This window comes from Harpia harpyja, chromosome 23 (genome assembly GCF_026419915.1).
Source record: "Harpia harpyja isolate bHarHar1 chromosome 23, bHarHar1 primary haplotype, whole genome shotgun sequence".
Classification (NCBI taxonomy): domain Eukaryota; kingdom Metazoa; phylum Chordata; class Aves; order Accipitriformes; family Accipitridae; genus Harpia; species Harpia harpyja.
The window spans coordinates 15,777,428-15,803,992 of NC_068962.1; the positions used below are offsets into that span (position 1 = coordinate 15,777,428).

Consider the following 26,565-nt stretch of genomic DNA (forward strand, 5'->3'; position numbering starts at 1 on the left):
TGAGACCAGCGAACGATTATACTCAGCAAAGAAAAATGTTTTAGGTCTAAGTAACTATTTTACCAGTGACCTTAAAATATCCCTGTTGTTAGGAGTTTTCCTTGCAGAGGGCAGTCACTGTAATAGGATCAGGCAGTATGTTTCTTCATGCCAAGTCACTGAATGCTAAAATGATTTGTCATCTTTCGCCACAGGCCACTGCCTGACACACGCATGCCACAGCCTAATGTCTCGTCTGCTTTGACATCAAAGTGTCTTCCTTCTGCCATTGCCAACGAGAAGAAAGGCAAACAATGGCAGCAACTTATTTTCTTTCCAAGAGAGTTTTAATTAAATAAGTGGTCTCAAATAGCTTAATGGGACTAAGGCAGGGGGAAAAAACCTTTCATCATAAAATGTATTAAATCTATAAATCTTGCTTACTCTCCCTCCCTGCAATTTTTTTATTTACTTCACAGTCGCATTCTTTCATTCTCCGTAGAGATTTGTGGCAACATTATATGACATCTCCTGGGCTTTCACAGTCTGTCACCTTTTACAGCTCCCTCTTAATGCCACGGGTCATAAAAGACAGAGTTCATCTCATTTTACAAAGGAGAAGGGGGGAAGAAGTCCTGTGCAGATCCTCCAGTCGCAGAAAGGCTTTCACATGCTGAAATGTACCATCGTGAATAGGTTCCTTGAGACTTTTGGTAACAGCAACTCTGCCTGTTTTGAGGGATAGGTGATTTCTACAGCATACCCCAGAGTCCTGATTTCCCAATTTGAATCAGCAATGCAGCAAAGGTGTGCTCCGGGCTGGGATCGAGGTGCAGCGGGAGCACATTTCCAAGTTTGGTGGAGTTGTCGCCTGTCTTCCCATTTAGATGTAGTCAGTGCTATTCACTGATGTGTCTTCACAGGGCTAGCGCAGAGATCACTCTTTTCAAGAAAGGTCTTGGAGAAAAATGCTCCCTTCTTGTTCATCCCGTTTTGGGGATGGGAAATAAAATGTAGAAAACTGGAAGTGCCAGCCAAACCCTCGCAAGATTCTTCATTCAAATGAAAAGGGTCCTTCCGACGGCAAGTGGCGTTATAATTATAGACTAGGAAAGAGCAAGATCAGCAGCTGCTGCTGCTGCTGCTGCTTGTGTTTGTTCCCTCTGTAACTGACAGGACAGAGTACTTGGCAAAAACAGACTTCCAGAAGTGGAAAGACATTTTAACCCCTGTTCTTGTCAGTCCACTCCTCCTGGGGCTCGGCAGCAGCAACCCCTTACTTCAGGTTAAGGGAAGAGCAGGGTGACTATTGCAGACCTGAGGAGGACTTTGCTTGGGACGCCTGAGGAAGAGGAAGGGTCCAGGATTTGCCTTCGGGCTCGGATTGCCGGAGCAAAATAGCAGGTCAGTGGATATAGCATGAGCTTAATATGCTTTTGTAGTTGGCTTAACTCGAATCTCTCTCGCTCACTTTCTGTACTATGCCATAAAGCAAGAAATAAGGTGATACAATGACAAGGGGCAGGTCTGCACAGAGGCACTATTTATTTATACTTTCTGTAATGTGCCTTTCATGGTCAGTTAGGAAACACTGATGGCTGTTATTTTTTACTGTGGTTTCTCTCTGAATCCTAATGCATCCTGAAATTCTCAGCCAGGCAAAGATCCCATTTACAGTTGGGGTCAATATTAGTAGGGGAAAAAAAAGATCTTTTATTTTTAGGTTTTTATGCCTAAAGGCTTCTGATGATCTTAGCAAAAGTGGAGTAATGTATAACTCACATTTCAGCCTGTGCTTGAGAAAGTTTCAGAGAGGGAACAAACACTGAGCAAAAGGAAAAGCAGCGTCATAGATATAAGCCAAAGTCTCTGTACGCGTAAAATGGGTATAACTTGTGTTATGTCCTCAAAACTCACAAATCCATACCAGCAGAAAGCCTAGCCCTATGTCTGCTAATGAATTTAAGGGCAACACGATCAATAGGAAAGTCTTTCATGACACCAGTGCCTGTGGTATCTAATCTAACGCTCGCTGTCCTTCTGTGGCCCTGGCCAAAACAGCGCTCAGGCAGGAATGTGCTGGGGGGCATCGTTATGCTTTGCTCTTCCTGTCCGTCTCAGTTTTAGCTTTTTAATTTCCTGTGACCATGAGTAAGGTTGGAAGGACTCTCAGTCAACATGCTGCCCGTGAACCAAGGGCTTGGGACCACCGTGCTAGAACCAGACCCAGCGCAAGGCTTTACGCCAAAACTTCCCATTGAGGTGGGGCTGTACCCAAGTGCTTGTAGTTGTTCCCAGAGAAAAAAACACAAGTGCAGATTTAAATCTGTGTTTGCTATGTTGTGAAATCTAATCAGACGCATAGCTGTCTTTCATAGCTTCATGTAGTCTAAGGGGTTCTTAAATCACCTAATCTGACCTAATGTATATTTTAGGACATTAAATTATATTACCCTGAAGTCCCTATATGAACCCAATGATAAATGCTCAATAAAGCATTTGCTCAGCAGGAAGCTAAAACAGTGCATCACAGGCAAGGCAAGGCAACCAAGGCACTGAAGCCTGAAATTGCTGTAACAGTCCCACTTTTATTTGCCCCATTTCAGAGGCAGAAAGGAAAAGCTGCATGTGTCCAGTGCGTCCCAAGCTAGCGTGAAGAGTTTCTATTCAGTCAAGGGCATCAAGTAGAGTGCTAAGAGAGATGACTGGAATCTGATTAAGTGAAATACAGTTGCTTGAATCAAGCAGGAAAATTGCAGTTTGTGGAGAAAACTGCCCTATCCCAGTCTAATGTGAGGGGAAATATTCTTAACCCTGAATCCTATTATCATTACAGCTCTGCAGTTGTGGCCAAAACCCATGCACTAAGCCTTGCAAGACAGGATTTGCTGCAGCTCCGTAGAGGAGGTGGACCCATTTTGCCCAGCTCAGCTAGCGGCCAATTTCTGGCACCGTCCAGTCACTGATGCTTGGGAGGACAACTCCTTCCTGAACCTCATGTGCAGAAACTGAGCGCCATGGATTTGACACTAATCACTGCCTTCCTACAGAGCTGCAGATGCCCTGAGGATGCTACAGGCAATCTTGTTCCCTCCATGGCCCAGGACAGAAGGGACTGAACAGAAAGTTTCAGAGATGCTCTCATACCAGGGCAGACCGGCAGAGCCACTCAGCCCTAACCCTGTATGTCCCAGCTATGTGAATGCTCCCCAGAGGTCATCTTTTGTCTATGTGCTCTCGGCTTAAAAATCCCAAACCCCAGGGCATCTCTCCACTCCCCTGTTTCAATATTTGTTGCCCCCACAGTTAGCAATTTATGTTTTACTTCAGACTGCATTTGTCTAACTTCATCTTCTAATCGATGCACCGTGTTACGCTGGGGGTCTGGGTTCCCGTCAGGCTATAAGCCCTCACATTATCCAATATCTTTTTTATATGTAAGTCCTCGCACACAGGCAGTCCCACTGGAGTTTTCCTTTGCAAGTTGGGTATTAGTGGGGAGATGATAGACACTTCTTGACCATATGACTTGAACATAGGTACTCCCTAGCATTAATGGGCAGGGACTAACTAAAGCCTTTTACAGCAATCCCAGGAAACTCAGTACATTGTAAAGGGTATTTTTTTACCTTATTCCTCCCCTATAGCCCAGCCACAGGCTTCTCCTGTTGTTTATAAAGCCTCATATCTCCTGGAGAATGGAAATCTCTTCTTTAATTTTCTTAAGCGTTGCATCCTGACCACAGCCATTTTAGCAGACAGGACTGCATTTCTGCATGCCAGTTTGGCTCCTGAATTGAACTTTCTGGAGTTCAACAACGACACCAAAAAATGTAAAGGCCTGTGCCAAGTCTCAGAAACATGAAAACTATAATTTGGATGCTAAAGAGTAAAACCCATACATCTTAAAAAAAACAATAACACAAAAAAACCCTCTGAGCCCACGCTGGCAAACCTTGAGCAGCCTATCTGCAGACAAGAAGAGACAGTCTGTCAGCAATAGAAGGCTTATGGTGCCTTTTCCCTGCTGATTCCCTTGGTGACTAAAAGAAAAAGTGGCACTTTTACAGCTGAATTTTAATGGCTTACATTACGCTCTGCATCAGAGATGCAGCCAAGTTGCATAAAATACTATCAAGCCATCTATTAACTAGGGGTTCAGATGTTTTTCCTGAGAGTGAATGACCTACAGTGGCACCAAGAAAGTATAGACAAGAATCATATTTATGATGATACACAATAACTACCCTGAGGCTTTGTGCTTGTCTTAGTTACTCCCTTCCTTGCACGCTGTATGAAACTGCTTTCATCCACATTTGGAGTTAGGGGTTTTTTGTAAGCACATAAAAGTTCCTGTAGCATCTCCCTATACTGGGTAAGCAAGTAACAAACCCAGCGTAAAATATTTACCTGTATACTTTTAGTACTGCTTTAATTGTACTGTGTCGCACGCTGCCTACCTGAGCAACCCTATGGCTTTTTTTGCATGGCCATGCAATGCTGAAGTATTGATGAGTAGGTCTAGCTGCCAAGCCGAGAAATAACAGGGTTCCCCAGCTGATCTCAGCTGCTGTCGTAACCGTTAATGAAAGAGGCAGTCTCCAAATCTCATTTGGTTTTAGATGAGTATAATTACCAAAGCTAGCTAAAAATACCGGCTGGGGAGGAAGGTGCATTTGTGGAATTTAGCTTTACCTCTCTTGCTGGAGTGCTGACAAAGTTTTGAAAAAAATTTCAAGTAAATTTACTTTCTTTTCTTTGCTCACACCGGACTGGAGCAAACTGGGAGTAAGCAGAGGCTTCAGAGGAGTAACGTGTCCCTGCCGCTGCCACCCAGGCAGGCGGCCACATTCGGTGCTAGCTGTGGCTTTGGGGGGTGTCTGAGGTAAAGCCCGAGTACAGCCTTGCATCAATCCATCTGCAGGTCTCAAGGGGGCTTGTAACTGCAAGATTTTTCAGTTTGTCTCTCTCTATATATATAAATACAGACAGCATGTATTTATGTATACATATACTATTATATGTGTTTATGTGAGTGTATATGTGTCTGTATCTAGCTATACAAGGGTGCATTCAGGTTAGGATACGCTGTCTAAAATGTTGTTGGTTTCCTGCTTCTCTTCTACTGTTTCTAGGCACAGCCTGCCAAGACGATGACAGTCACTTATTCCAGCAAAGTAGCAAATGCCACTTTCTTTGGATTTCACAGATTACTCCTAAAGTGGAAAGGCAGCATCTACAAATTACTGTACAGAGAATTTATTGTTTTTGCTACTCTTTACACAGCGATAAGTGTATTATACAGGTACACTCTTTCCAATTCACATCTCATTAAATGTTATACTGAAGTTTCACAGACTTCACAGTGTTAGGCTGATGAATAACAGTTGGGGGGGTGGTTACTACATAATTACTGTCTTTTCCTTGGACCTTTTCTAATGTCCTTTCCTTTCCATGTTTACTTTAATGTTCCAGAGAAAGCAGGTAGGCTATAAATAAGAAACTGTCTATCGTATTCAACTGATTCTGCTTTCAGCCCAGCATTGAGCAACCATTAGGCTAAATAAACACCTGTAGCTAGCCTATGTTATATAGCTTTTATCATTCTGACATCAAGTTGGTGGCAGCGAGCGTGCCTCTCTGCTTTAAATGATAAGTATAGACCTTCCGTTCTACTTGCAGAACTGTGTCTTCAGTTGCTCAGTGGTAATTTCTTTAACAACCCTGAAAGGTAATAATTTGTGAGTCAGGTTATATAGTCAGGAAAAGCAAAGTTTTGCTTAAAGCTAGGATGGCATGGCAAACTTTATTTTTAAGCTTGCAGAGGGCCAAGAAAACTGCATGGAAGCCAGCCGTGGTTATTACCTGTGTGTCACCCAGCACCTGGGAGGGTCACGTTAGAAGGAGAGTTGCTTCTTCCACCAAGGTGTGAGTTAAACACCCGAAAGACAGATGCAATCCATCATTTAGTACAGTGAAGCTTTTAATTGATGAAGTACACTACACAAGTATCAAAATCAGGAATCAGCTCTTACCTTGATCTCTAGTTGGACCTCAGTGTTTGCTTTTTTGTGAAGCAAGGAGAAAATGAGCTTCAGTTTGTCTGTGGTTAATCATTAATTTTCCAAAATGTTCAGTAATCTATACCTGTAAACTTGGAAAGAAGATTACAGGATTAATATGTAAAGAAACACCACAGTCTCACATTTATTTAAAAAAATCTAGTTTTACTGAAATGTTAGGCAATTAAAGACCATGGTAAATAATACCATGGAAAGCCTTCTATATATATACTGCAGGTGTTATTGCACAATTGTAAGCAAAACCCACCAAATATTTGTCATGTGCTCCTTTTATATGAAATCAAAGAATAACTGTAATACTCTTCTATACAAATAAAATAATTGTTTATATTTAAGCTTGTTGTATTTCATTAGATATCTTTCTCCATGGGCAGAAGCTGCCATGCTCCACTCATTTTCTATCATCTGGTGAATATTTTCCTCACTGCAAGATAAATACGGTGGTTGTGGTTTTAATCTTGTGGAAAAGAGAAATTTTGTAGGAGTAAGAGTAAAAACTGCCACAACAACGTAGCATTTTCAAATAAGAGCAGTTAGAGATTGGTAACCTTTTGCAATTCAAGCCAACCTGAGCATTTTTATTCTGTAGCCCTCTGAAAAATGAGAGCAAGCTCTACTTGCAGTCTTAGGGCTTAATATCATCGTTGGTCTGTATGGGATAACAAGCTAATTCTCCAGGTGTATTGATCCTAATTAGTAGTGCCAGTCAAATTAGTCACGAGAAAACTGCAAAGACCAGGGAATAATATTGCCTTCTCCTCCAGCTTCCTTATTACATGCCAAAAGTGTTCAGCACTTTACCTTTAAGAACTTACCTTTAAGATATTAGCCAAGGTTGCTCCTGGTTGCACATACCTGATTATTTATACATATTTGCACTTTGTAGATAGTCCCAGAATATTGTGAAAGGACAGATACATTTTATTTTTGCTGCAGATTTTTTCTTACAGGTAGCCAAAAACGGTTCTTTGAAAAATTATCAATTTACTGTGACAAATATGCTGAACAAATCCCGGTAACTTTTGTGCTTGGTAAGTACCAGTTCAATGTGAAATTATTCTCCAATGCTGTCTCTGTTCAGGCATTTTGTGACTGTCCATGCATGGAAGCATTTCAGAGCTGAGGGGCATATGGGAGGTTAGAGGCTCACAATAAAATCATCAGCCTCCAACAGGTCTCCTTAAATTTGAGTTGCTTTTGTCACATCAGCATTTATGCACATGTTCTTAATATACCACCAAAAGAGTAAAGTTTCCATATGTATACATATAGAGAGAGAGCCCACTAACACTGATACATTGTGCCAGATCTTTCAAAGCACTAAAAGGGTTTACTACAGAAGAGGAAATTTGGAAGTTCATGAGTATGAGATACTCAGCTGGAACGGGCCATTAAGTTGCAGTGTCTATTAAATAATTAAGATTGATTGCATCCTGGGTTTTGATGTGACTTGCTGCATTTATTCGGGGAAACGTAGCAGTTTAGCGACACGAATAACACTCTGCAAACTAAATCAAAGTAACCTAAACAGAAATCCTGATAGGCACTGGACTTTTTTCTTTTTTTCCTTCTAACCCCCAGGTTTCTACGTTACTTTGGTGGTGAATCGCTGGTGGAACCAGTTTGTGAACTTGCCGTGGCCCGATCGACTGATGTTCCTCATCTCTAGCTGTGTCCAGGGCAGAGATGAATATGGGCGCTTGTTAAGGAGGACTCTCATGCGTTACGTGAATTTAACATCTCTGCTGATCTTTCGCTCTGTGAGCACAGCTGTGTACAAAAGGTTTCCCACCATGGACCATGTGGTAGGAGCAGGTACTGCCGAGTCCTTCTCCCCAAAAATGTCTTTCCTTTCCTTCAGAGGTGGGGGCACAGGGAGGGAAGAAACCAGACTCACTTTTTCTTTCCTCTTTGGCCCCACGTGTGCCTTATACTAACCAGTGGCAAGGCTACCACGTTTTTGTCAGTGGCTTAAATGACACGCCCTTAAGCGTGCATCTTTAATGCTCTTAAAGTCTTCATTGAGCGACTCTATAGAAATCAAATGAGTTTGATGCTCTTACGTGGATCTGCTCTCAGACTTCATAGAGGCCATAGGCCTGCCCCGAGCACACAGGCATACGGAGCAGGTACAATATTCTCCAAAGCGTGAAAAGTAATGTAGTTGCTCTGTAGTATGATGCGGTCGTGACGGTGACTTTTTATATGGCATTGCCTCGATGTCTAGGATATGACCTTGTCTTGAGTATCAGAGACTGGTCTCCGCAGGCACTTGACAAGTACAGCTTTATCTCAGTGGTTTGTAAGTAGATTGCATAGGTCAGAGATTCATTGTGACATACTTGAAAGCCCTCAACCCCAAGGGTATTTTCTTTAAATTTACAACCTCACATTAAGCTTGGTTTTTCAGGGATAAATAGACTGAGTATTAAGCATGTCTTTATTTTCTGTTTGTTTTGATAACACAGTGAGTGTGATGATGGGGGAGAGAGTTCAACCACGTAAGGCTTTGCTTGTCTATGGAGGACTGACTGCTGAGTATTTAAAGGCAAGGTGTGATGCCATGCCTTCTGACCGGCTCGGTCAGAGTCAGGGGTAGAGCACCAGCGCCGAGATGTGGGGATCTATTCCAAATAAGAGAAGTCGTACATTTTTTACTGAACGTCTTGCGTTTCTTAAAATTATTCCTTTGGCAGAGATTAGTAAGCAAAGTTGTAGCAAGTTAAAATATGCAGTGTGTATATCCATATACGCATTTCAAATATGTGTGAGAAGCTTTGGATATTACAAAAAATCCAGGCAGAATGCACTGATCTTACTGAAAGAAATCATTTATGTTGGATTTGGTTGGATTTTGAAGTCCTCTTCCTTGTGCTGTTCAACAAAACTGTTTACCTGAGCCTGTGAGAGGTCAAGGAAGCTTCTGTCACTCTCCCCAGCAATCTGCTTCTAGTACGCACTGGAAAATTACAACATTTCCAGCAGGCTAATCCAGCTCTGCCTCCCTATTGCTAAAGACAATCTGTTCCAGAAGAGACAAAATGTCACAGCGTTGTACAAAAATTGTAGACTGGAAAACAAGTTTTGGTTGTTTGGGTTTTTTTAACAGTGGAAAATATTCTGCTATAAACTGTATAAATAATTATTGATAGTGTAGTCAGCTCTGTGGATTTCAGTACTTATTCTGTAGGCTTTAATACCTATTGTGCCACAGAATTTTTGTTGATGCAGTACTGAGCTCTTAAGGATATATCTTGCTCCTATTAACATCCAGTGATTAAGACAGTCCTCCACAATTATCCCCTCCCTAGCTCCCTATGGCATTACATATCAGACTGCATGGGAGTGCAACATTTAATATGAATGTGAGCGGCAGAATCTAATACTTACAGCACAGTCATCACTGAAACAACTTGTGCCGATTTTGCATTTCACTATCAAACTGAGAACTGCCACAGCGTAACTATTGCTACGCATTTTCCTTTTCAGCAGATTAACTGCTTAAATTCATAGATTTTAAATCTGAGAGCAGTATCATGACAATCTAGCCTGACTCATCCATAACACAAGCATAAAAGCTTACTCACAATATCTTTTATCATGGTGCAATTTCTGACTGAGCTATGATACCTTCTAGGAATATAACCAGCCCTGATTTAAAATTCAGCTGGGTATAATGGAGACTACCTCACATCCTAGGTGAACTGACATTCACAAAGGTGAACTCGCTTTTGAAAAGTAAAATTTTATTCTCAGTCTGAATTTGCACAGAGTCATCTTCTAGTCACAGGATTTTGTAATGGGGTTGGGTTATTCTTCTCTTAATTAGATGAAAACACCATTTTCTCTCAATAGCTACCTGTTAGCAGAGTGCATAAAGGCTTGAATAAACTTAGGAGTTTCACCTTCTGTAGTGGATGGTCTTCAGTGCTGGACCTTCCTCCTAACTCTTTTCTAAACTCTTTTTCATTTTTTAGCGTTCTTTATGGAGCTGTAGGCAGTAGAGGCATGTAGATTCATGACATTATGATGCTGAGTACTGCGGCACGTATGCCGTAAGTGTCAAATGCCTAGCAGCAGTCCTGAGCATACCAATCCTGTTGGCTGCAAGCTGCAAGAGGGAAGTTGGATGCCCAAGAACACAAGTCTTAAAAAACATGAGTAGTGAATCAGCAGCTAGGCAGAGAGCAGCCCAAAACAGCTGATAGGAAATGCTGAAGAGAAACATGAGGTGTGAGCCCAACTACATGAATACCTACAGACGGCTGAAGTTTGCAGTCCCAAACCCTCTACTGGAATGAAGTACCTAAATTAATTCTTTCCCACATAACACGGAAGCAGAAAGTGAAACTTTCATCTACTTGATCGTTGTTAGCGCACTCTGGAGATGTGGCAGACAACCGCTGTTCAGTTCCTTCTTCTCTAACCACTAGTCTTCAGAGTATTTGATGTGGGTACCCTGAACCAGTCTTGTCTCAAACCATTCGGTTTTGACAGGAGAACTGAATACTCTTTGAAGCACTTGAGAGAAAGCGTGAGTGACTTTTTCCAGCCAGGCTTGTGTTCTCATCAATAGTTTCCCTGTAAGATCACTTTGGCTGACACTGTTCACATTAGTGTCCTTTGATTCTTTATTGATTGCATGCCATGTCAAGCTTCTGATACTTTCACAAGGATTCAGTGCCCTGTCATTCCTTAGATCATCCTTTTCAAGATCTTGGCACAGTATTTGCCAAATATTTCCAGTTTTCTGGAGCTGCTCCAGTCTTCCAGTGCTTGTCAAAACCAGTGTTCTTGTTCAGAGAGCTCCTCAGTTAATTCTCTGAATATTCTTGAATAAAAATAGTATGGCCATATTTAGAAACCATTTCATTTTAATAACTGAGGTTTGATATCCTTCCCTGTATTTGATGGAATATAAAGTGTTTCTTTACCACTGCAATAACAGCAAGCGCTTCTGAAATGCATGTTGTTGCCGTAACCTTCACCAGCAGTAAGAGCAATCCCGACTTGTTTAATATTTTCTGTGATAAGAATACTAGGCATTATTAATATCCATCAAAGAGAATACTTATTTAATATAAACATGAACACCTTAACTTTAAAAACAATGGCAATTTGAATGTTGTTGTTAAAAGAACAAGGCTTTGTTGAGCTTTTCTGAACAAAAAGGTACCCAGTTTCAGTGGAGAGCTGAACTGATCCTTGGAGCTTTGCTGTTCTTCATGACCCACTCAGGCTGTGTCCTTCCAGATAATGACTTCCCAGAGCCTCCCAAGTGACTTGCATCCAGTGTTTACTCCAGACTGTCAATTTTCTGATATTCTGTCTGTCTGTTTCAGCCTGATAGAAACAGCTTTTCCTGTCCCGTAATGAGCAGGCTGGCCAGCCAAAAATCAAAGGCAGCCCAAAAGACTGACTTTTAGGAGTCAGGAGTCATGCCTAGCAGGTCAATTTGTCTGGTTCCCTGATTATTTCTGTGCAGTTGATTATGAGAGCTGGCTGCAAACTGCCCAGGGACCTTTTAAAAGCTATGTCTTAGTCTGTTCTCAAATTCCAGGATACTGCAGGAGTACTGTGTCTTGCTGCTGAACTTTTCCTCTTCCACAGAATTTTCTGTCCTGTCCTTGTGTTCCTTGTTGGTAGCTGCAGTATTTCATACCTCCTGTGTTGACTTGTTGCAACTGTACAAGAGTGGTGTTTTCCTCAAGAACAGAATATTTAAGGTCACTGTGTTTAACAAATCTCCTTTTACTTTATTCGCATTTTTGTACAAAACACAACTGAGTTTTTGTGTGTATTTATTTTTTTGCTGCTTCATGTATCTTTAGCAATGTTAGCAACAACGGGCCGATCCTTAGTTACTAGTTGGAGGCTAGAAAAAAAATCCTGTCTACTCTCAATTCCCTTATTGAATTGTCAGCACTCAAACTTGCATTAGATTGGCTGAGCCACTTATTTTGGGGCTGCCATGTTACTAACTTTGTCCTGTTTCGGAGCTAATGTCAACACAGCAAAAGAAGCCTTGTACCCACCCTGGCAGGTGACACACACCTGAGCAAAAACTAAGATCCTTCAAAGCTGCAGATCGCTCCCATCCCAGAAAATCCAGGATTTGGACAAAGAAAAACGTGAAGCTCCTCCTCGTGAATTTTCTGAGGTTGTTTTTCTCAAAGGCTGGGTGGAAGGAGGACAGCAGAGCTTTCTTACCCAAGGGGGTGGAGGTGTCGCTCCAAAACGCAGCTGCTCCCGTGCCAGCCCCAGGCAGCAAGCTGCTCTGCTGCAGGTTTCGTCGCACACAGCCCTGGCTCCCGCGCGTAGCTGACCTTGGACTGGCTCGCAGCAGGGAGAAGCCGGGCTTCACCAGGCGTGGGGAACGCTGCAGAAACCGCCATACCTTCCCAGCGCCCCAGCGAGGCGAATTGCCAAGCAGAGAGCGGCTTCAACCTGCAGCCCCGCAGCACGTCGTCTGGCCCGGTGTCCCGCTAGCAGCGGGATTTCTGTGCGCGATTCCTTTTCCATCTCTTTGCACGCCTTCGTAACCCCGAAGAAAATATGAAACACAATCTGGCAGGGAAGCGTTTCGCTGGCAGAAGGCACGCTCTCTGTTGAGCTCTGTTTCATGCATGCACTGCTATCCTCTGTTGCTTGCTCATCGCTTTGCAGATTTACCAAAAATTTATCAGAATCAGGTCACGTAACTGCCCTTACAACATACGCTGAGATGCTGCTCAAAGCCATCATTGCTGAAAAGTGATAGTTTCTTGACTGACATATCCAGTTCCTTATTTTTCTGAAAGTAGAATGAAACTAGACAGTAATCTGTACAATCCTTAGTATCATCTGTATTTACAATATGTCAGTGGTCAGATATGAGAACACAGTAATAGCAAATTATTCCATATATTGATCAGGAGGGATTTTGTGTAGGTAGTTACTGCAAAAAGAAGTTGTTTCAAGCAAGATCCATCCTGGCCAAGAAGCTCAAAAAAAAAAGGAGGAGGCTACTAGTTAGAATTATAAATAGTGTTTTGCATAGTTCTATGCAAATGTCACATAAACAGATTCAAACATATTCAAAATTTATAGTGTCAATAGCACTGAAAGCACAGAATAAATGAAGTCTTTTTTGGGGGGGGGTAAACAGGTTTTATGACAAGATATGAAAGAAAAATTTTTGATGACCTTAAGTCTCCCCACCTGAAATACTGGGTTCCATTTGTCTGGTTTGGAAATTTGGCATCGAAGGCACGAAAAGAAGGAAGAATTCGAGACAGTGTGGATCTGCAGACACTGATGAATGTAAGTAGAAAAAGTAAATCTAGAGAAAACTAATCTGAAATTGCTATGTGGTAGCTTCTCACTTACATAATTTGATTTAGTGCGCACAGCTTTCCTGTGTCATCTAAGTGATCTTACTCAGGATTTATACTTCTCTCTGTGTACCAATGTACACTCAAGCACACACAGCAGCAGTTTGCTGGGATTGTATTTATGTAACTAAGAAGGTATTAACTGAAGCAACAAATTGATGAGTAAAAAATTATTGTAACAGGACTGTAAATTCATACTTGTTCTATTGCTGCAGGGAAAAAAATGAGAATAATTTGTCATTTTGAAGATTTTAATATCAGTTTCAGGGAAGATAATCTCCCTGAATATTTCATTAAGTGGTCAAACATCCTTTTTATGATATAATATATTCTCTTTCATGTATCACTAGACAGTGGATACGATAGAAACAAAAGATAATTTGTGAAGAAATACGTAATATACTAAGCATTCCAACTCCACAAACTAAGTGAATATTCAAATATGACAATGGGATACTGGATATAGTTATGGTATCAATATATATATTTATATATACTACACTTTCATATCTCCCTGTCCTTTTGTATGTGCAAAACCAAACTGTAACAAAATATTTATAATTTAGAATTGAGCCCCCTGCAATTTTAGTTTGTCGGGGGTTGTTTTTTCTTTTTTTTTTTTTTTTTTCCTTTTAGGAGATGAATAAGTACCGGTCTTGGTGTAGTCTTCTGTTTGGTTATGACTGGGTTGGAATTCCACTGGTCTATACCCAGGTACTGAGCTATTATCCTTTACAAAATTCGAAACACAATTTCCATGAAAGGGGAGCTTGGTGCAAAACATCCGTAGACTCGACCAGAGTCGCCAAGCTGTTGAGCACCCATTGACTCCCATGGGATCATGGACACCTGGCTAACTAAGTCATGTTTAATGTGGAGATGTTTTGAAGGCCTTGCATAATTTGGGAGAGGGGAGGGAAGCACTGAAATGTTTTTATGTTTCCTGGGTCTTCTTCCTGGCTATAATTATGCCTGGGGCCTCTCTGTTTGTAATACCTCCCTACAGATTTGTGAATTGTATGGCAAAAGGCAGTCAGAGGCCTTTGGGTATGTGTTGCCTTATGCATAAGGTTGTATTATTGCATGATTTCAATGAAGTTTTGTTCTTTGCAGGTTGTTACTCTTGCAGTCTATACCTTTTTCTTTGCCTGCCTGATAGGGCGCCAATTTTTGGATACTGACCAAGGGTATCAGGGACATGACTTAGATCTTTACATTCCAATCTTCACACTGTTACAGTTCTTCTTCTACGCCGGATGGCTCAAGGTAAACTAGCTTTCTGGAAAGGTCATGGGGGAACCCTCCCTAGGGATCTGGTGAAGGTGTCAGAGCTGAAGTCAAGGTGTCAGATTTGTGGCACACTGTAAAATCACTGAAGATTAATGGAGTTTTACACCAAAGCTGAATTCAGCCCAAAGTGTCCTGTGATCGTAAAGAAACATTGTGCAATACATTTTTAACTCCACCTGACAGATCTTACAGTAAGAAATGATTGGGAATCTGAAAGAGCTCATTTTAGTAGGACCAGTGCAGCCACAACTCCCCAGGGGAGTATTACACCAGCAAAATCGGGTCCCAGGACTTGGACTATAAAATGACAGATGAAAGATTAAAAAAAACCCTACCTTTCTCCCACTCCGCTATGCGATGGGGAAATACTGCTGCAGATCTGGCATGGGCTGAAAGGGACTGGAATCATACTTTCTTCCTATGATTGAAGCCAGCCTTTAGTATCTGCTCTTAACTTAATCAGATGCAGGCAATTAAAGGTCTCCAGTTCCAGAGGGCTATCAAACAGTGACAGCCAATATTGGCTACAACTCCACCGCATAAAAACATTCATTAACAAGAAGAGTTATAGAAGGAATTAGACGCTACCCATCAGCCCATTGATGCCTGCTCAGTTAACGTACCGCCATCAATCTGATAGTTGAGTAATCGAGCCACGTACCTCACGGCGATTCTTTCCTCTGCAGTGAGTATGAGAACTAACTGGAAAAAAGTTTCAAATAAAAAGCAAATTGGTACATTAGGGCCTATGTGCATTAAGATTTCCTTTGGGGATTATTAATCATGGCTGGAAACTTAGAGCTAACTTTTCTGTTAGAATATAAATTGCACAAAATTGGCCAGTTTCAGAGCCCCCTTCCCACAGCCAACTCCAAAGGGCAGAGGAGGGAAGGCAGCACACTGAGCTGGTGGATTGCGGGGGAAAGTAAAGTGCCTGCAGGGCAAGCTCCTCTAGTCCTGCGTCCTAGGAAATTGGGGGCGAAAGGGGGTTTGCTGCATAGGGACCAGCCTGGAGGGGAGAGGAAGGGAGGCTAGTGCGGCGGGGGGAGCACGTTGCTCCCGCGGAAATGTGAGGCTTTATCTCTAGGCAATGTCTTCCAGGGTTTTACTAGCGGGTTACAAAACCGTAAGCTGTTCCTCTTGACCGCCCTGCTAGCGTCCATGAATGGGGGAATGGTTTCCCCTTCATCGGCACCCAAGGCTGTTAGTAGCATCTCTCCCAGTCGGGCTCAGGGCTTCCAGCCAACTCCTGGCTACGGCAGGTAGGAGATGCCATTTTAACTGAAAAATCTTCTGCATAAGGCAATGAAAGGGAGGAGAAGCAGTTTGAAAAAGCAAATTTAATATTGGCAGCGCTCCCTCGGACCGGAGGTTTGTCCAAACCTGCAGTGCCCCCGAGTCAGGATATTTCTGTCTTGAAGGTTACAGCCGGTTTCCTGCTGAGTGCATCGGGCTTTGGCTGCCAGGCTGCAGAAAGGGCCCTCAGCTATTGACTTCCAGTAACTTGGCAGTTCCTCAGAAATGATGGCTAAACTGAGCTCATTCCTTGGCCTCGGGCCTGGTTTGTTATACCTACAATACAGGGGCAAAGTTTCCCATCATGTGAGACACTTCTAAATCCCCATTTTCATTATGGAGATAGATGGATCGTCCAAATACAGGGCTTAGTTGTCCAGCACTACATTCCTTTCCAGAGAATAAAGTTGTGTCTCACATGCCAGGACCAGGTCAGCCAAGCAAAGGCCACTGCTGCTGTTCCCTCTGTCCCAGCCCTGCTCACTTTTTCTAGCTCATGTGGCAGGTTTTGCAGTGGATTTTGGGGCAGTGATCCCCTAGTTTACACCAAGTTGATCCAGTGTCTTCCCTGGAGAGCCGCAACGCAGTCTGGATCATTCCTATTGCAGCACTTCCATAGCTATACCCAAAATTTAATGCCATGGGCCAGGCCAACGAGTGTGAGCAGAACTGTCCCCTGTCTCCTTTTCGTTCCTCCTGCCTTATGGGGTTTTGTGTTGTGTTTGTCTGCTCAGCAGTTTATTTGTTGTCTTCCACCACTGGCCTGGGAAGAGGTGGCCTAAGAGAGTCAGCGAGTGCTGACTGGTACGACCTAGAGGCACATAGGAATAAATAGCCAGGGAGTGACTGCCTTACTATTATAAGTTATTTAGATCATAGCCATCCACGGCAAGGTTCATGAGCAGGGCTGTTTAATCATATAGTCGCTTCACCCATATCCACGTTAAACCGAGGACCTGGCCACTGCTACTGTGCATGGCCCTGGTGACTACCAGGATGGCTTGGGAGGGTCAGCAAGAATGTGATCGGCTTCAAAACCGGGGCTTAAAAAGACGAACAGAAGGAGAAAAGCATGAAGGGGTGAGGATATTTAACCTCAGTGTCCCAAGGAACTGAGAAATAGAGAAGCAGTCTGAATTGCCTAAAACTTTTTCTTTTTTTTTAAATTTTCCTGTTTCATCTTTTTTTCTCCCCCAGCAGCTATGAGTTTCCTCCCCACGATGTACTTTGGTGATCATGGGGATGGGGGGGCAGTGTCTGGTTGTTTTTCCATTTATTTATTCCTTGGGGGAGGGCAGGACTAGATAAGGCTCTGGGCAGCCGGAGAGGTTTCCTTTCCCAGCCTAGTTCCCAGACTAAGGCACCTCACCACAGAGGTGCCTGAGCTCACTGGTTGTCTCTTCCACAGGATGGGCTTCTCCCCTGCAGTTTTAATCATTTCATGCACAGAAACCCAAAACAGCAGGCTGAATTAAAGAACAAACTCAGATCCCAACTCTTGGCTTTGGCTAGCATGATGCACGGCATCCACTTGAGTCAAGTTTTTTGGTGGGCTGCTTTTTGTGAAAAGCTTCAGAGGGCTGCCGTCAGCATCACCCCCAATAAAGAAGCAGGGGCTGAGGGTTGAACTGGAGAGACGAGCTGTACTCCCTCTGGCAGACTCCACTGCAGGGACCAGGATACTGAGCCAATGGGCTGGTGGAATATCGTAGACTATAATGCAATTACAGAGCCTCTAGCTGGTAAACTGTTCATTTAAATCAGCCAAAGACAACAGTAAGGAAAGGTAATGACTATCTTATGTGACAATTACCATGGCCCAGACATGTCTCAATTCCCAGCAGGCCAGCGCTGACAATCATGATTGACAGCACCAATGAGGCATTGAGGTATGAATCTATAGGGAAAGCAAGCTGTTCCTTGGCTAGGCTGGCAAAACCATCATACGGGAGCTCAAGCTATGATTGCAAGTGACAGGCAGGGAGAGAGAGAAAAATCCGATCCTATTTTCTCTGCGGCAGCAGTCCTGACATGGCATGCCAACCTCTATTCACTGTCTCATTTTCCTTTCAGGTTGCTGAACAGCTTATTAATCCATTTGGAGAAGACGATGATGATTTTGAAACTAACTGGTGCATCGATAGAAATTTACAGGTTGCTGTTGTTATTTCTACTTCCAGCTTTACTGTACCATAGGTTATCATTACATTTAATGCTATTTCTTACACTGAGGTACAAATTAAGGGCAACAAGTGTCAGCAAAACAAATTCTTGCCCTGAAGGAGTACCTGTGGCTGTGATCCCCAGATTTTGTTTTTACAAGCTAATGCATCTTGATTTTGGTATTTGGCATTTATGATGCCTGACTAAACACGCAAGCAGCTGACCTCAAACTATAAGCTCACTTTATGCCTGGAAAAACACGTAATGTGGGTCAATCCTGCAAAATCCAAAAGCCATCTATTCCCACGTAGATAAGGACAGGTTTCGCTAATCTGAATGTCTAGAGATTACAATACTGTATATGAACCTTCCTTTAAAAAAAAAAAAAAAAAGGCAATGAAGATACCAAAAAGACCAAGCAGGGCCCTGAACTAATAACCATGATTCATGTTGTGATGCTGCCGTGGGCAGCAGCATCTGTGGTCGGCGCAGGAGCCAGCATCCCCAGTGGCAGGAGCTGTGAGACAGCCAGGGTACAGATCTATTGCGGTTTCCAACCAGCCCCTGTCTGTCGTGCCACAAAGGACCCAAAGACACGGAGAAGTCCCGTGGCACCCGCCGCTCCCCTTGCAGGTAGAGCCAAGCGTAGGGTTGAGCTGCTGCCGGACCCCACGTCTGCTGGGGACCAGTGAGACCGCAAAGCAGAGCCCCAGTGTTAGAGGGAGCAAGGGCAGGGCAAGCAAACCAGCTTATTAAGCAAAAAGCAAGCAAGGCAGGTACGTGCAGGAGTGGGAAAAGCCCTCACGCTGCCAAAGGTGCTCTCTGGCTTAGCACCACTTCAGGCTACTTGTGCTACGGTGCCTCAGAGCCCTTTGTATAAAATATATCATCGGAAGGCCCTAGAACAGGATGGTCACCTACTTGGTTCTGAATGTCTTAAAATGTGGACGAAGCCTATCAGAAAGCTTCTCAACCTCTGGACATTTTAAGAAGCGCAACTAATACTCTACACAGACTTCCTATAGCACGTGGAAGATCACATGTCCATTTAACTACATCGTGCGTGAGGAAAGGACTTCAATCTGACACAAATGTCTTTGCAGCATATAGAAGACTCAAGTTACAATAAAATTTATGCTTTCATGAGTATAGGAGGGTATCGGGGGTATATTTTATAATACTGAGTCTCTTCCCAATGCCCAGGCCAGCATACACAGCTTACTTTAAAGGGTTTCTGAAAGAAATGTTGACCCAGGGTTTACAAAGCAGATTATTTTGTATACTGTACTATGTTGAAAGTGACATGATTTATACCGAAAAAATCTAAGGTCTCACTTCTGGCGGTGGACGAGATGCACATGAACTTACCAAGGATAGAGAAAGACATTTACTGGAACGATTCCTCTGCCCGGCCGCCCTACACAAAAGCAGCTGCTGATTACTGTATTCCTTCATTTCTTGGATCAACGATTGAAATGGGGTGAGTGGCACTAAGGGTCCTTAATGCCATCAGAAAGATCACCATGCCTACAGCCCACGCTGATTGACAGACAGTCAGTGCAGGGCTGCAGGCTGTGACGATACTGTGAGCGGGAAGATGGAAGAGGGAAATTATGTTAGGAGGGAGTGGACAGGCTGCTGTTGGTGGGATGATGTCTCCAGTGGCCCATGTGCTGCTACAAATTGTGCACCCATAGCTTAAACTGTATAATTAATAAATAGAGCATGTTTGCAGGGGCGGGTTGTTGATAGTCTCTGAGCACAGGATGGCACCTGAAGACAGTGGCTGACTTTTCTTAATAATTCTTTATTTATTACAGCTTCTTCATACAGCCCCCAGTTAGCAAAATAGCTATTCCTTTGCTTGTTTAGTTAGCAGATGATGGCTAAAATCAGTCCAGATTTTTGCAAAGGTAAACAAGAATTGATCTTAAACGTTGTATGACTTTTCATTGACTAATAATCTAGGCATGGAAGTTGGAGCAGTCAGATTTTGTGAAGGGATAAAGAAGAGGAGTTATTTGCAGAGATCAACACAAGAACCATTGTTATAAAGAAATACATAGAGGATATATGATTGCCCCATGTTCTCAGGATCTATATGAGAAATCAGTGATAAGCCAGTTTTAGCTTAGAAGCTGTTGAGTTTAAACACTTGTGACATGCTGTAATGTAGAACAGGTCAGTAAGATCTCACTAAATACCACCATGTCTGAACAAATACCAGGGCAAGTAGATGTTTTTATCTGAAAATTTAAAAAAAAAAATTATAGCCATTTTTTTAACTTTAAAACTTATCTCAAGAAGTTTTTGATTTTTCCAAAATTTTCCAGCCTCTATCAGCTTAATTTTTTGCTTCATTTGGCCCAGAAATTGGTGTTTTCTCATTTTTATTCCTCTTATTTTTCCATTTTTGCATGCATTCTACTACAAAGAGCAATGGTTTATATAAGCTCCTTTTATCACACACAGCCTTTTCAGAATTTATTTCCTTCTGGAAAAACTATAAAATGGCCAAAAGAAAAGAAAAGCAAAGAAGAAAGTAAAAAAGTAAAGAAGAAAAACTCATAGAATATAATTCATTTTACCACAATTGCTAGGGGAAAAAGTGGCAAAGAAGAAACATTATTAAGTCTGCAAACATTTTTTTAATAAGCACTTCACACAAGAAATGAAGGGGGGAGTGAATGAAAAATAGCTCCATGTTAGCCCCTGTGAAATGCAAACAGCTCTGATGTGTTGACTTTTTTTATTAATTATTTTCTTTTCTGAACTCTTTCTCTGTTCAGCTCTCTAAAAAAACCGTTCTTATGCAGACTTCAAAAATAAGGTCTGAAGATTCATTCAAGTCCAAAGCAAATATATAAAACTTGAACCCAAATCCAAAGTCTTCTCCAGTCCCCTCAAGCCAACATCTGGCAGAGGTTGCCCAGAGAGGTGGTAGATGCCCCAACCCTGCAAACACTCCAGGTCAGGCTGGACGGGGCTCTGAGCAACCTGATGCAGTTGAAGATGTCCCTGCCCATTGCAGGGGGGTTGAACTAGACGATCTTTAAAGGTCCCTTCCAACCCAAACTGTTCTATGATCTTCACAAATGCTGGATGTAGTTCCTCTGCCCTTCCAGGCTAGCGTTGCCTCCCTGTGCTCGTCACCTCAGATTTGGCCTGAGCCCCTTTGCCATGCTTCCCCTTAGGACAGGTAACTGGGCCGGTTTGGCTTGTCTTCTGGGGTGCACTGAGTCAGTAATGTGTCCTGGATTGCCTGGCAGACACAGCAACAGTTGTTCTCATGACCCACCGAAGCTGGGCAGAAGAGTACCAGGTACAGGTGGGACTTTCAGACACACTGTCGTGCCCCAGAAGTACGTGAGATTTGGCCATCTGAGTAATTCCAATGTTTTTTGAAATGGTCACGCTCTGCTTCCAGGGGTAGCTTTTTCACTGTTGTTATTTTTGCCCAAAGGATTCTCCTGAAAAAGTATCTACAGCATCGAGCAGGGTTTCCTTCTCCCCTTTCCCTCACCCTAAGCACAAGCCTAATGTGTGGAGCTGCCGTAGAGGGCTGCAACCCAAACGGGAAATGGGGCTGGGTGCGTGGCTGGATGCCCTCCCAGTCCTCCAGAGAAGAGACACGTGGATGTGGAGAGCTTTTTGTGTGCTCTGGCTGGTCCAAAGGCACAGGCACTATTTCTTGGCACCCTCATCCCTTTTTTTCACCCCTTCCATGCCCTTCCTTGGGGTCACATGAGGGCCTTGGTTCCTATGTCTTCCAGCTGAGACAGCAAGGATATACGTGCATGCAGACCACATGCTTCCTATACGTAAGTGACACCTACTACCTGACTTTATTTGGCAGGCTGGCTGATACCGAATTCCTCTATGGGGAAGAGTGGCCGTGGGAAGAGGAGAAACACCGAAGACAACGTTCAGTGCTGAGAAAAGTCAAGAGATTTCTCAGCGTCCATGAGGCCCCTTCGTCCCCGGCTCACCGCCGCTACAGTCGTCAGACAAGTGAGAATTCGGTGTTTTTCCCAGCAGATGAAAAGGGGCACATCAGACGGCTGCAGGAAATGCACACAAGAGGGAGACACTCTACCTCCAGCTTCAAGAAGAAATATGAAGGCTTTGACAGAAGTAACAGACTTCACAGTAGCAGAGATCTAGGACCCATAACTGAAACCTCAAGGAGCGAGGCACAGTTCGGTGACAGTGACACCTCATCCGAGACAAACAAGCCTGTTCCTGAGGTCGTCATCTCTGAAGCCAAGGAGAAAGTAGCTGATGTGGTGGGCAAACCAGATCTGCAAACAGAGCGTGCCGCAAGCATGACAGAAGAGATGCTCCAAAGGAGCCTAACTGAGGCAAATGTGACTCTTCTGGACCATCCTTTTTTCCCCCCCGAAATGACTACATACCTCCCAGGCTCTGAGGTGCATCAGTCACTTCCTACTGTGATAGGGGAGCCCAAACATGAACCCCATGGTAGTAACATAGCCGGTTTCATAACAGATCACGAGAGAAACCTTCAGAGATGGAGTTTACCGAGCTTCCATAGTCATAGTACACTGTCAAATGCTGACACCGCAACGCCTTTAACAGATTCTGGGACAACTTCACAACAAAGGACCTTCAGCGATGGAAAAAATGTTACTTCTGCTGCTGCTCCAGAGACATTTGAGATGCAGCACTTATGGGAAAACCTGGATAGTAAAGAAACAGCCATAGTAGAATTTTCTAATGAGAAAAGTGAAAAAAAACTTTGACTGTGCTTCCCCTGGGTTTGACTGAACTTCTCATCTTCTCTTGAAAGTGGTTCTCACACAGATTTGCTGAAAGTGCAGACATGATGCTCAGACAAGTCCTGAACGAGATCCAACAGAGGATTTGGCCACCTAAATAGGAGGCATTCTGGTGACACGCTTTAAGCCACTTGGTTGCTGGCTTGAAATCTATGACCCTGTGGGGAAAACATTTATGGGGAGAACTGGGAGCCTCAGGAGTGGATGCAAACCAGCCAGTGCACATGGCAGCGAGCTGTGTAGGCTCACCTAGAGGAAACACTAAGGTTATCAGAAGAGCGGAGGTGGCTCTCTCCACTTTGGATCCACCCTGAACACGGCTACCTTTGGCCGTTCCTTCAGATTAAGGTCCATGACATCCTTGTAAGATCCACCACCAGTTTTGGTTTCTACTCACGTGGAAGGGGAGCTGTGGGCTCAATTCCCTCCTCAGCCTGGAGAGATCCAGCCCGCCATCTCTCACTGCCTGGTGGAACGCGTGAAAAATCAGGCTCCTCGCTTGTGCGGGGCAAGAGCCTGCCCCCGCTCCTGCTGAAGCTATGCCACTACACAGCAGAAAAATAAAAGGATTAAATGTTTAACCTCATTAAGAAAAATGGAAGAGGTAAAACTGCTGATGAGCTGGGCATGGGAGGGCTGAGCCTTGGTCTCTGCTCCTTGCAGCACGTATGTGGCATACCAAGTGGCTGTTTATTGTAAAAGGCCATTCCCATCGCTCCCTCGTGATGGGAGGGCTGTGGCTCTCTCTCAAGAGGTGATGGAGCTGCAAGGGCAGCTGAGCTTAGGGCCCCACTCTTGCGGAGATCTTCAGCTGGAAGCGCAGAGGCTGCAGTCCTCCCAGGGAGACAACCAAATGGCCCAGGACCGCCAACAAAAATTGCTCTCCGCTTCCTTCCTCCCTCCCCTGTTCCCATGCTGCCCAGACGTACCACACACACTCTCCTTGAACCCAAAACCAAGACAGCATTAGGTGGCTCCTGCTGCTCCAGGGGTGGCCAAGCCACCTCCCTAAACCTGCCAGTAGCAGCCTGGCCTTTCTTCTGCTGCTCCTGCCAGAAGTCTCAAAGCAGACCCTGAGAGCAGTGGCAGCTCTTTGCTTTTAGCTCTCACCCACGTCTACACAAACACAGTCCAGCGTGCGATGCCAGCATTCCCCTACAAGTGAGTATCCAAGTAGGTGGTCTCCCTGGACAAGGGAATGACCAGGTAGCTCAGGGGCTGGGAAGAACAGAGGGAGGGGAAGATGCAGAAAATTATGGGGCTGCAACAGCCAGCAAGTGGTCTGGACAGCAAGTCCACCCACCTCTGAAGGTTGCACTTCAGACAACAAACCAGCATCTCTGCCAGGGTAACTGGTAGCACCAGTGGCTCCTGGGAGTCTTCAGGACCCCCTGAAGCTGGGAAGGGAATGAATGGACCTGCCTGCTCCTGCTCCTCTGGCCAACAGCGTAGGTGAGGAGCCCTTCCAGTTGGCTATCCCATAGAGCAGGACTCTGCTATCTCATCTGGGGGGGCTTTGAAAACAAATCAACCACCCTCCCCACTTCTGCTTCATCCAGCTTTGTTTCGGTCTGGGAACCGGCTCCTGTTGGTGTGCGTTACACACGGTCTGAGCAGTGCCACCCTTTCAAATCCTTCAAAGACACTGGACAAAAGCACATGTATCCCCATCGCTTTAGGAAGCAGAGGACACTTAGCCCAAGGAAGAGCTGTTTAAACTCATATTATGGGAATTTCAGGCATGCAGAAAAGCCAAGCGCAGATTTCCCAGGCACCTACGGAGGCACTTCTTCGCACCATGAGATGAGGTGACGCCAGTGTCTGACAGCAGCTGAGCAGTGAGGTTTGATCACAGTTCTGGAGTGAGGTGTTCTGGTGCAACCTCACCCTTGCCACTCCACAACAAGTCCTCAGGCAAATCAGGTTGCGATGTTCAGGTTTGACCAACAAAACGAGAACCTCAACAAAGTGAAATTATGTTGAAATAAACAGCACCTTAGCCTAGCAGTCCTATTTTCTGGCTGGCCTTTACTAGGCAATACCCAGCTTCTGGCAGCATCCTCTAGCTTTTCAGTCATCAGAGCCCCAGGCTGCTGACTCTCCCTGGGGAAGAGGACTCTGTTGGCCTGTGACAACGGTGGAAACGCATAGTTTTCCCTTCCCTACGTCAGCAGAGAAAAAAAGATGTTCCTCCAGCATTCCTTCTTTCTTCCCTATTTCTTCTTTTAGCTGAAGCCACACTTTTCAATTCAATATTTTCTCAATTTAGTTGCATCTGCAACTGCCAAGGAACTCCATTTACCAGTGAGCTTAACTTTAATAAATGGTAAATTTTAAGTATAAATGATACATTTTAAGGATGCCCAGACAGCTCCAGTCACACAGCTAGACACAAAGTTAAAGTAACTGCTGCTCTCCTTGGGGGCCTGAAACACTCCTCTATAGCACTTTGTTAAAGTCAGGAGAGCAATACAGGTTTGGGGGGAGTTTGGCCATACCCCTCCCAGCCATGCATGTATAGGAAGGGTTTTCAGCAGCTGTGGAGACAGTCTGGCCTATTATCTAGCTCTCTCCTTGCGGTATGTAAGCTTGAGGAACTGCATAAGGGAATTTAAGCCAGAAATTAGAGATGACTGTAGCGTGCCCACTACAAATCTGCACTGAGGGTCCGGTCCCACCACACCTCCTCACTCTCCTCCTTCACACAGCTTCTACCAGGGCTTAAGGTGTTGGAGCAGAGTGGTCGTCCTCCCCAACCCAGACACCAGCATGCTTCATCCCTGCACTGCTAAGCCTGAAGAAACCTTCCTAGCTTCTCATTGTCCAGCTCTGCTCATCCTCCATCACCTTCTTCTCAGCCTGGCCGCTCCCTAGGACGCACACTGCTGCTTTCCACCAGGACGTTACGCATCTCGGGAGCGATGATTTTGCTACCTCTCCCACTCACTCTGCCAGCACTCCCTGGCCCAGCAACTGCATTCATTCTTTGATGGAGGCTCAGGGTGGCCACACGGTAGCCATTAGGTAGATAAAAGCTTCAGTTAAGTCCCACGGAGGTGTCTATTAGACATGGAGACGCGTGTTAAATTAAGAATGACAGCTCTGAAGTCCCGCAATGTAATCTGCAATACACAAATAGCATCGCACACAGAGCGGGCCAGCTCCAGGTTAGCTGTAATATTCTGTTGGTTGCTCGTAAAGAAGCTAGTGCTGGGATGAGTTATCAGAAAAATTTCCTCTCCTCATTTAGTCTGTTCTCATTTTTGCAAACATCTGCAGGCTCTGATTTTTATTAAATTATCTTTGGGATTATGTGCTCTTTTAGGCACTTCTCTCGGTAAACTATTTGCCTTAGCATGGTAAATGGACTATTTTAGCAAACCCAACAATTTACAATTCATGTTCACTGGTATAAACAAGGTTGAATTATTGCGTGAATAAAGGCACTTTGAGAAACACAGTTGTCTTGACTGTACTGAACTGTCAAGAAGCACTTCTGGCAAAGGTTCGACCTACCACTCAAGCCAGCTTGATGTCTACCACGAACAGTGAGGCAGACCTACAGAAGTTGGCAAAGCTGGA

The 26,565-nt window shown here is 44.1% G+C and overlaps 1 protein-coding gene across 2 annotated transcripts; it reads left to right on the top strand.

Moving 5' to 3' along the window:
• The first annotated feature begins 1,029 nt into the window (after window positions 1-1,029).
• On the top strand, window positions 1,030-26,443 carry BEST3 (bestrophin 3). 2 transcript variants are annotated; one of them, XM_052774688.1, is made up of 10 exons: window positions 1,030-1,383; window positions 5,115-5,284; window positions 6,999-7,093; window positions 7,644-7,877; window positions 13,210-13,364; window positions 14,072-14,149; window positions 14,549-14,701; window positions 18,095-18,175; window positions 19,513-19,664; window positions 22,041-26,443. In XM_052774688.1, exons 2-10 carry the CDS (start codon window positions 5,133-5,135, stop codon window positions 22,945-22,947), a joined length of 2,007 nt encoding a protein of 668 aa, XP_052630648.1. In that variant the 5' UTR covers window positions 1,030-1,383; window positions 5,115-5,132; the 3' UTR covers window positions 22,948-26,443. The 2 variants fall into 2 exon arrangements, with proteins under 2 accessions (XP_052630648.1, XP_052630650.1); XM_052774690.1 differs by lacking the exons at window positions 5,115-5,284; window positions 6,999-7,093.
• The last annotated feature ends 122 nt before the right edge of the window (window positions 26,444-26,565 follow it).